At 33.9% G+C, this 11,611-nt stretch overlaps 2 protein-coding genes across 2 annotated transcripts; both read left to right on the top strand.

Annotated features, from left to right (window-relative positions):
* Positions 1–3,612: 3,612 nt before the first annotated feature.
* LOC147409512 (protein PHOSPHATE-INDUCED 1-like) lies at positions 3,613–4,760 on the top strand. Its single transcript, XM_086429821.1, has one exon. It carries the CDS (start codon positions 3,667–3,669, stop codon positions 4,618–4,620), a length of 954 nt encoding a protein of 317 aa, XP_086285947.1. The 5' UTR covers positions 3,613–3,666; the 3' UTR covers positions 4,621–4,760.
* A 5,076-nt stretch (positions 4,761–9,836) lies between these two features.
* LOC147409511 (protein PHOSPHATE-INDUCED 1-like) lies at positions 9,837–11,015 on the top strand. The gene has a single exon (XM_086429809.1). The coding sequence runs from the start codon at positions 9,900–9,902 to the stop codon at positions 10,851–10,853; it is 954 nt and encodes a 317-aa protein (XP_086285935.1). The 5' UTR covers positions 9,837–9,899; the 3' UTR covers positions 10,854–11,015.
* The last annotated feature ends 596 nt before the right edge of the window (positions 11,016–11,611 follow it).

Below are 11,611 nucleotides of genomic sequence, written 5' to 3'. Positions count from 1 at the left end.
GATTAAAGTCTATAGGTATTGATATCATGATTAGTAACTCACTTTTATATCTTTAAAAAAAAAAGTATTTTATTCTCAAATCAATGAGAATGCATAGGGAAGGATGGAGGAGGTGACAAAAAAACCATTGTTCAAAATTTGAACCAGATAAACAATTGAATTGGGTCTGATCAAAGCTAAAAGGTTGATTCAATTCATTAAGAACAAATAAATGGTATAGAACCAACCATTTTCTTCAAGCCTAAGGGTAGATCACGTGAATTGTAAGGGCAAAGATATAAAATCTCATGTCCACATGTCAACATGCCGTGTAAAATTAAAGACCCCACACAAAGGGATCACCCAGAATCCTGTATGAGTTCGAATGTAAAGTCTCGTTTTCTGATATTATGTTCTTGAGGTCAGAATTAAAAATCAGACATAGCCCCTTGTATAGGCAAACATGTAAGGGCCTTCAAAAATCAACGGGATGATCTCTAACACCTCATAAAACATGTTTAAATACCTATTTAAAACAAGTTAGAAAATTCAGATGACTACGATTCTGAGGGGACATCTATATATAGGAGTTCAATCTAAGCCAAAGGTACGCAATTCCGTATATTTGCTTTATGTTGTTACTCTACCTTATTATAAACTATATGATATATGCAAAATACTCTCAAGGAGCTTATTGTAAACTCAAAGGTATGGGGATTACCTCATTGAGGGTACTCCCTTATTTTCACCTTATACTTATAAATCCTTACATTACATGAGAATGAACTTGAACTAGTTTACATGATTTGAGTGTATTAAAATTATCCTAGAGGATCCTACGTACTCTTTCACTCGGGTTTCACATAAAGGATTAATTCCAAGCAAGTTATCTCTAGCTACACAAGTGAAGTACGGGCTTTCAAGATAAGGCTCTAATGAAAAGTTAAAAAAGAAGAGTTACAGGGGGGGTAAAGTGGGAGAGGGGGGATGCAATTGAAGTAAAGAATGCATTTGAGATTTATTCGTACCTTGATCTTCTTCTTTTTCTTCTTGAACCTTCAAGAGTTGACTTCAAAATGGGTTGAATATGAACTTGGACAGAGTTTTTTGAGTTTTAAAAGTTCTTGAGAGAATAATTGGACATAATTTTTGGAGAAGAGAAGACCACCTTTTTAGCCTTAGGAGCATCCTCTATTTATAGACTTTTGAAGATTCTTGGGGATATAACAGTCCACACCTAACAAGTTCAATTTAATTTCAAGAAAACCACATAGAATGATCTTGATTGCCCTTCACCAAGAAGACCTTGATGTTCATTTACACTTTAAGATGATCAAAGCATAGAAGTGTACATTACCCTCAATGTCTCCGATACCAGAATGATAGGAAACACTGTTATTGTATTACTAATTCAATGGACATTGAATTAACTAAGTTATTCTTCTCTACCTATTCTCTTTAAGGGTGGAATGTATAGAGTAAATGACTCAACTGATTCCTATTCTTCTCCTCAATAAAAGTAGTGAGTTACTGATTCAACAACTTCTCTTGGAATTCAGGAACAGACTCATTCAACAATTTATTCTCTCCTGATACAAAGGAGCTTACTCAATTGAATTAACAACAACTAAAGAGATGATGAAAAGCAGAGAAAACTTGTGGATCGTAACAAAGAACATGAATTTAGGGTTTGTAAGTTAGAGAAACAAGTGAAAAATGATTTTAGGGTTAAAATAAACTATGATTTCTCACTTTATGATCGACAATATGATTGACGGAAAAAAACGATTATACCATGTAGTTGAGATGGGTTTGTGGGTAGTGCATTTAGGGTAAGAGAGAAGTGATGGAATAAAATTGGGACATTGGGGGTATATTAGACCATTGAACTATTATTTTGATGAACATTTTTGCTCCCCACATAAGCACTCTAAGAAGTTTCGTGAGATGTACTTCACCAAAAAATTTAATTTCAACTCCAAATAAAAGTTATGTGAAAGTACTTGTAGATCCCCAAACGCACACGGTACTACTTCTGGCTCTTTAAAGGAGTCAAAAGAACTCCAAACACTTGTTTTATGTTTTCTAATTGGGGTGTAATAAGTAAAAGTCGAGGTGCCAATAACAACACTAAAAAAATAGTATAATGGTCAAAAATTTCATAAAATATTATGTGCCAAGATCAAGATCCAACATTTTATACAACGTGTTTTGTAAATGGGGGTAAGAAGTTTCATAATGAACTAATTTTTTGTGAGGATGATTTCTATGGGGAGGAGATCATCTTTACCAAAATTTAGCCCATTCGAAAACTTTTAACCCCAGTTTAAAACTTGAATAATCGTTGACCTTCCTTATAACTCACTTTTGATGAGGTTAGAAGTTTCAAAATGAGCTGATTTTTTGTTAAGATGATCGCTTCACTGTTGAAATAATCCTTGCCAAAATTCAGGCCATTTCGGAACTAACTTCTAACCCCAATTTATAAAACACATTGGATAAAACATTGGATCATGATCCAGCCACAAATATAACATTGGAAGAAAAAACACTTTCCTTATTTATTAAGAAAAATTCCATGATTGCATCTTCATCTAGAATCCAAAAACATAATCAATTTGGATAGTAATGTAGATCACAAAATTTAATTTTTTTTAGAAAGTATTTTAAGTTTTGTAGGTAGTTCAATCGAATTTTAAAGTATTTCATAAGGGAAACATTATTTTTAATTTCTCTTATTAAATATGATCAATGCAATAAATTCTAGGGTTAATTATAAAAAATATTTAAATATTAATTATAAAAATATAACAATTTTTGTACATTTATCAAAAGAAACCTATTTCAACGGTTTAAGTATCGACATATTTTTTTATTTTTTTATTCCAAATTTTCGACATTTAAAATGTCAAATTTTTTTTATTTTTTTAATCAAATTTTCGACACTTATTTTAATTTTTAATTTTTTATTAAAATTTTATTGAAATCTTGGTCCGAGATCTAGATCTAGATCAAGACGAAGATCATGATTTACATCATTTTATTAAAATTTTAATATTGATATTGATCATGATCTTGTTTAGATTAAGATTATGATCATGATCTTGATCTTGTTTCAAATTATGATCATGATAAAAATAAAAAAAATAAAACAAAGTACTTGGAAAGAAGAAGAACCCATGAGAAAAGAAGAAAAAAAAAAACACCAGAGAGAAGAAGAGGAAGAGGAAAGTGCTGAAAATTTAGAATAAAAAATTTTTAAAAAAAAATATTTTGATACTTAAACTGTCGAAATAGATTTATTTTGATAAATTTAAAAAAAAAAATTAATTAATATTTATATTTAATTTTTTTTTTATAATTACCCCCAAATTTTATAGGGATGTGGTGTTATTTGGCCAACAATGTGGACCCATTGCTTCTTAATAGGGTTGGAGCGTGAAATTCACGGTAGCCTAACTCATGCTGTCGTATTAATGGTAGAGAGACTACTGTAGCTAAGCTGTAGTTCTCACTTTAATTCCCTAATAGCTGTATACAGAAATTAGAAAAGTGGACACTTTAAACAAATACGCGTTGGAGTGCCTTTGGAACTCACTCTCTCCTTCTATATATAAAATCTCTCTTACACCAATCCCATCTCATTCCAACACGAATCTCTCTCTCAGGCTCTCGATCTTGTTCAACATGACTTCCTCCGTCTCAACTCTGCTTCTACAACTCCTTTTAGTGGTCTCTCTCTTTCATTTCTCCTTTGCAGGAAGGACACTCACCGAGTTGGTAACAGAACAACCTCTTCTCCTAAAATACCACAACGGTCCTCTTCTTTCTGGTAAAATCTCTATCAATCTCATCTGGTATGGTAAATTCAAGCCCTCTCAACGCGCTATCGTCTCTGATTTCCTCAATTCTCTTTATCCTTCCAAACCCCAAAACCAAAACGACCCATCTGTCTCCACTTGGTGGAAAACCACCCAAAAATACTACCATATCTCTTCAAAGAAACCCAATTCTCTTCTTCTCTCAATGGGGAAACAAATCCTCGATGAGAACTACTCAATGGGTAAATCTCTAACAAGTAAACAAATCGTGAGATTGGCAGCAAAAGGAGAGCAAAAGAACGCCATTAATGTGGTTTTAACTTCTTCTGATGTAACCGTTGAAGGGTTTTGCTCGAGCAGGTGTGGAACCCATGGGTCGTCTTCTTCGAGTTCCCAGGTTAAGAACAAGAATTACAAGTTTGCTTACATCTGGGTTGGTAACTCAGAGACTCAGTGTCCAGGTCAATGCGCTTGGCGGTTTCACCAACCGATTTATGGACCACAAAGTCCACCATTGGTTGCACCCAACAACGATGTGGGTTTGGATGGCATGGTTATTAACTTGGCTAGCCTTTTGGCTGGAACCGCTACGAACCCATTTGGTAATGGTTACTTTCAAGGACCAGCAGAAGCGCCTCTTGAGGCTGCATCAGCTTGTCCTGGTGTTTTTGGGAAAGGTGCTTACCCTGGTTACGCAGGGGAGTTGTTTGTGGATTCGAGTACTGGTGGTAGCTATAATGCTCATGGTGTTAATGGGAGGAAGTACTTGTTGCCTGCTTTGTTTGATCCCTCAACTTCTTCTTGTTCGACTTTGGTCTAAAAAAGAGAGATTTTACCTATAGAACAGAGTATATTAGAAGTTAAAGATATTAGAGAAATAGATGTAGTTGATGACCTTGGTGTAATTCTTCAATTTATTCATTCTTTTGTTGGTAAATAAAGTTGCGCAGATTACTTTGATTAGCTTTTTAATTATTGAAGTGTTTGTCTCTAAAGGTTTTTTTTTCTTTTAATGCCCATCTCTGAATTTTTTTCTACCACCCAAAAGACTTAAAAGCTAATTAATAAGTTAAAAAATTCAGTAAAGTTTAATAATGGAAGCATTAATAAACTCCCCCGTCGATTGATTGGATAGAATAATTTGGATAATGGATAGTTTGGATTCTTAATCTGGCCTTGTAAAACTACTTGAGCCAATTCAAGCTAAACCCACTAGTATAAGTCTCAATGGGCTAGCATGAAAGCTTGGAGTTGATAAGTCTGGCTAACCCATCGATACAAGGTCACAATCCTTTAAGGCCCTTCTACTCAGATGGAAATATGATTTAATCGGTCATAGTACATATGTTAGTTTGAGATAGACATTGCTTTGATATCCATGGTTTCAAAGCTCAATTTCACGTCTGTCTAGTCTCGTCCATGGACGATACCAAGTTGTCTTGGACGGGCCAAATCGTTTTGAATAAGACAAACCTTTTAAATTGGTTTATAATGATTGATTTACATGTATTTTTAAATTAAAATAATAATTATTTTGTTCAATAAAATAAGGAAGATTAGTAGATGTTTAGCCATAAAATCTTGTTTGATTTATATAATAAATATTTAAATTAAAAAAAATTATTTTAATCAAAATCCTAGTTGACTTAGCCCATATTTACTACATTGTCTCAAATTTGCAAAAAATCGTCCGAGACATCTCGTTTATCTTGCGAGATGATGTGAATGTTGAGACACCTTATATACCGTATCGTTATTTATCGAGATCGAAATGACTCGAGCAAGTCACCTCAATCTCAGATGAGATTTAAAACTATGTTGATATCTCGAGGATGAGTGTAAATGGTTGAATGATTGTTGATGGTTAAAGGACAAGCTGACAAATTGATTATAATTTAGAAGCACTCCACTGGACGAACTTCATGAAGAAAGCATCATGGGGGACATTTCTCGATGAAAAGCATCTATGGTTCCTACACACTTCCACGTCCGAAATGTCCTCCACGATATTACTTTAGCATTATCCTTTGCCAAAATGCCTATATGCCCACTCTACCTCGGTCTTATCCTATAGACATGCAAAATAACGTCGTTACCTTCGTATTCAACCTGAAACCAAAAATTCTTCAAATTCTCTTCTCAAAATTAGTCATCTTCAATCCTTTAGATAAATGTTTTTACTCTAATTTTTAAGTTCAAGCTTTAACTACTTAAACCTTTAAATCTAAAGAACAAGATAGGTCTTTTGAACTAGAATATGATGAGATTTTTTATTGAAAATTCAACGGTATTATACAAGGAATTAAAATAATGCTCAAAAGGATAGATTGAATATGAAATTAAATAAATTAAAATTAATTTTCCATAGAGGTTGAAGTGTTTGAAGATAATGATTTTACGAAGAATAAATAATGTTTTTTGGTTACAAGTTGAAAAAAAGTATTTTGATATAATTTTTAATATTTTAAAGAAGAAGAAATGTCAAAAAGAGGGAATGTCATCAGCTTGAAAGCACAAGATATTCAAATTTTATAACCCAAAAAATTTGGGGGCCATGGGACAATAAGGTTAGGGTGTAAGTTATCCATTTGAAAGCAAAAATAGTACCTCAAAATCCAACAATATTAGAGTGGTGTCTAATCACCCAAAAATTTGAGGAAGGCGGGGTGGGGTTGGGGAGCAAAAATAGTACCTCAAAATCCAACAATATTAGAGTGGTGTCTAATCACCCAAAAATTTGAGGAAGGCGGGGTGGGGTTGGGGAGCAAAAACTGAATGAAAACATAGGGATATGTTAGGTGGCACCGTCCCACTTAGTTAAAGGTTGGATGAATGAAATATATAGTACATGTCCTTTTACTTTAATTGGGATGCGTTGGAATCTAGTACATCCACATTGAACATTGAACATTGATTGTAGTATGGCTTATAAAAATTTCTTCAAATTTGATAGAAATGTGTTGGAAGTACTTCATAACCCACCTCCCCTTTAACCATCTACTTTTTAATTTCTATATATGTTTTGAAATTATGATTGCCTCTTTTGAAAGTCAAATGTGAATCGTGTCTTGGGAAAAATCCATACAAGTCAGAGTCAAATAAAAAACTCAGAGGTCGATTTGGCTGAGTCAAACTAAAACATTCAGCAACTCAAGATCTATTACCCCTCTTTAATATTAGGATCTATATCTTCTCTTCTACCTTAAGATCTACTCATGCATCATTTCCAACTCACGTAGAAGACATGGATTTTGGTGCAGAATTTTTTTTTTTTTTTTTATTACAAGAGATTGAAGTGGATAGATTGAAGTGGTCGAAGATGATGGGTTTTTCATTATAAGAAACAAGAGTTGTATTTTTAAGATTGAGGTTGAGGTTCATCATTCAAGATAAAAGTTTAAAAAGTTAAAATTTGAAAAAGATGAATTTTTATTAGAAAATTTAAAAGGTTTTCTTCAAGAGGTTGAAATCAATGATTTAAACTTTGAAAAATAGATTAGAGAACTTTAAGATGGTGGACATGAAGAAAAATAAGGGTTTTTTGATAAAATTTTAGAATAAAAAATAGGGGAAATGCATTTTCATTACTAACTTGGTGCCCCCTGACATGATTGAGTATTGTAGTTAACTCGATTGAGTTGATTTTTTGAGTTCTGAGATGTATTCACCTCAAAATCTAATCGAACCGACTTGGTCAAGTTTTGAGACAAATCAACGATTTTAAAAACTATGCTTTAGAAAAGGCTGAAGTTCGATTTGTATTTGAAAATTATGCAGATTGAGATTTAGAGTTTCAAGAATAGAAGAATCCTTTGAAATCAGATTTTAGAGATTGAAATCGCAATCCTGACTTTGTAGTTTTCACTGACAAATCAAACTTCAATCTCTTCTCTTTGACTTTTGAAAGTGTTAGGGGCGGAGCCAGGATTTTGCCCATGTGAAGGCAACCAAGAGTAGAATTTTTTTTGTGAGGACAACTAAGAGTGAAAAAAAAAAAATTGTGGGAACTACTAAGATAGTAAAAAAATTGTGAAGGCAATAGTGACAGATTTTTTTATCCGTTACTAAAATTTGTTACAATATCACACTAATGTATAGACTTTGAAAATTCTAGTGGGGTCAAGTGCCCCACTTTAATTCCACCTATGTTTATTGTTGTTCATTTGCTTCTAAAGTTGACTGATAATGTCCCAATAATTCAATTTTGGGATCCTAAATTCATAAAAATTATCAACATTTAAATGTTAGTTCCTATAAATAATAACAAATTATATTAATTTTTCAAATTAATGAAGCTAATGAGAATTCTTATTAATTGCAGGTAAATAAGGCACATTTGGAAATCAACAAATTATGAAATAAGCTTCATTACAATGTGCAAGCAAAAAAGAGAGCAACTGATAAAATTTGACCGCGTTCCGCCGTCACGTCACCCCACGGCGGTGGCCCCCTAGTGCTCCGCAATGATCTAGAGTCATCTTGCCTCGAGATTTGCACAGGATGTTCCAGATACTTCAGTCGTTGTAACTGAATGATTCTTTTGAATCAAATCATCCGAAAAGTAGACCCAATAACCCGATTACGAATGTTATAAATTAGACGGTTGATTTCAAAGAAGGGGTCCCTCTTGACCCTCTTTTTCTCCCTAATTTCTCTGTATTTTTCTTAATTTTTCTTTAAAAAAGAGTGTTTTGTAGTAGTGAGAGGATCAAAAGTTGATTGTATCAGTTTTTCCCCCATTAGTTCTTATTGTAATTCTTTGGAGAAACCATCAAAGAAGGAATCAAGTTGCATCTCTGTTTTACATTCTCTTCTTCATCTACTATCTTCTTTTATTTTCTTATTCCTGCAATATGATCCTTGTAATTATTGGCTAGATCCTCTTTAGAGAGATCAAGGATGCTAGAGCAAGTTCATTCTATTAATGTTGTTTCAATTCTATATTTATGTGTTAAATGTTAAATCTGTGAATCTCTCTATGATAAGATCATCTAACTCATGCTTCTAATTCAAGCTTTGATGAGTATTACTTAGATAAGTTCAAGAACACTCATGCTCTGTGATAAATGGAAACATAAGTCGAATAATCTTATTTAAATTCGAGATCTTCATGAATACTCTTGGGTTACAATTAATAGTTAGATCGAATCATCTTCCAATCCACGAGCAATGACTTACTATGTGGATTGAGTCATATTTAGAACGATTCAACATTATTGGATGACTTGTGATGGTAGACTTGAATTCTCTAAGATTTTTCTTCTAGTTTTAATCCCTCTTTTCTATTACTAATTTTTATTCTCTGTGTTTATCAAATATGTTTTGTTTTTAAAACCAATATGTTTTCAAACTCTATTTTGTTTTTAATTCGAATGAATACTTGAATCTTCATTGTCCATGTGGAACGAATCTGACTTACCCAAAGTCAATATTTTAATCTCTATCTTTGTAATCTCTACATCAAGTTTATACAACGATCATTGACGATCACGAAGTTCTTGTTTCTAAATTTCCAACGTGAAATCCTCAATTTTTTATTATCATAGAATGATTGTAACTTTAAGTTGTAAATCTCTACGGCAAAATTTGTGAGCAAGGATTTCGATGAAATAATTGTAAAATAAGGTGAAATCTGATCTTGTTTTAATAAAAAAAAAATGCTCAATCGATTAGTTTTTGTATCAAATTGTTAAGGATTATCTTTGCTTTTTGAATCAAATTGTTCGAGATCATCCAAAGTTACACTCCATATACTTTTTGTCTTGGTTCTACTTATTTAAGTTAGGCATGAGGCGTTATTCGGCCAACATTACAATCCGTGTGGGCCCAAAAATCTTTGATAATTGGTGGGAGAGTGAAATTGACGGTAGCCTAAAGCATGAGCTGTACTAATGCTAGAGAGACTACTGTAGTTGGACTGCAATAGCTGTATACAGAAAATAGAAAAGAAGACACTTGAAAGTTCAAACAAATACGCGTTGGAGTGCCGTTGGTACTCACTCTCTCCTTTTTTATATATAAATCCTCTCTTACTCCAATCCCATCTCATTCCATCACGAATCTCTCTCTCTCTCTCTCAGGCTCTCGATCTTGTTCAACATGACTTCCTCCGTTTCAACTCTGCTTCTACAACTCCTTTTAGTGGTCTCTCTCTTTCATTTCTCCTTTGCAGGAAGGACACTCACCGAGTTGGTAACTGAACAACCTCTTCTCCTAAAATACCACAACGGTCCTCTTCTTTCTGGTAAAATCTCTATCAATCTCATCTGGTATGGTAAATTCAAGCCCTCTCAACGCGCTATCATCTCTGATTTCCTCAATTCTCTTTATCCTTCCAAACCCCAAAACCAAAACGACCCATCTGTCTCCACTTGGTGGAAAACCACCCAAAAATACTACCATCTCTCTTCCCAAAAACCCAATTCTCTTCTTCTCTCAATGGGGAAACAAATCCTCGATGAGAACTACTCAATGGGTAAATCTCTAACAAGTAAACAAATCGTGAGATTGGCAGCAAAAGGAGAGCAAAAGAACGCCATTAATGTGGTTTTAACTTCTTCTGATGTAACCGTTGAAGGGTTTTGCTCGAGCAGGTGTGGAACCCATGGGTCGTCTTCTTCGAGTTCCCAGGTTAAGAACAAGAATTACAAGTTTGCTTACATCTGGGTTGGGAACTCAGAGACTCAGTGTCCAGGTCAATGCGCTTGGCCGTTTCACCAACCGATTTATGGACCACAAAGTCCACCATTGGTTGCACCCAACAACGATGTGGGTTTGGATGGCATGGTTATTAACTTGGCTAGCCTTTTGGCTGGAACCGCTACGAACCCATTTGGTAATGGTTACTTTCAAGGACCAGCAGAAGCGCCTCTTGAGGCTGCATCAGCTTGTCCTGGTGTTTTTGGGAAAGGTGCTTATCCTGGTTACGCAGGGGAGTTGTTGGTGGATTCGAGTACTGGTGGTAGCTATAATGCGCATGGTGTTAATGGGAGGAAGTACTTGTTGCCTGCTTTGTTTGATCCCTCAACTTCTTCTTGTTCGACTTTGGTCTAAAAAAGGGAGATTTTACTTATAGTAGAACAGAGTATATTAGAAGACAGAGATGTTAGAGAAATAGATGTAGCTGATGACATTGTTATAATTCTTCAATTTATTCATTCTTTTGCTGGAAAATAAATATAGAGCAAATAAATTTGATTTGCTTTGATTATTGAATATTGAATTGCATCTCCAAAGTGTTTTTTATCCCCATTATGTCCATTTTCTAACTTTTGAAGCTGCCAATAGGCAAACAAAAAATAATTTTTGCTGGATTCATGATTAGGTGGCATGTTTTGGGCGGGAGGAGGGTTTCAACTTTCAACTTTCTTCCATTCTGTTCTTGTAGATCCCTGTATTGTAGTTGAAAAATATAACACATCAGTCATGTACCGATCATGTCTTAGATCAAAGTTGAAAATAAATAAATAAATTTTATTATACTAAGCCTAATCCAGCGCTTTGTAAAGGAACTTCCACTGAAGTTCAGAAAATCCAATGAAAGGACTTTAATGTTGCTGGCAAGTGGCACTCTCTTTGTTGTCTAACCGCACCACAGGGAACATGAATTACAGAGGATCCGCTCTCATACTTGATCCCAGTGGTGTCAACCATGGTTTCTAAACTCGGTTTGGCATCTCATCTCGCCTATGGACGTGTTTTCTGAGATGATACAAACCATTTGATGCGATTTATAATAATTGATTTACATATATTTAAATTAAAATAATTTAAAAAAATTTAATAAAACAAGGTAGATTAGAAGATATTTA

This window comes from Akebia trifoliata, chromosome 2 (genome assembly GCF_017979445.1).
Source record: "Akebia trifoliata isolate Shusen 1 chromosome 2, ASM1797944v1, whole genome shotgun sequence".
NCBI lineage: Eukaryota > Viridiplantae > Streptophyta > Magnoliopsida > Ranunculales > Lardizabalaceae > Akebia > Akebia trifoliata.
Note: the sequence above shows the minus strand (reverse complement) of the source record. Positions and strands in the feature narration are given on the sequence as shown.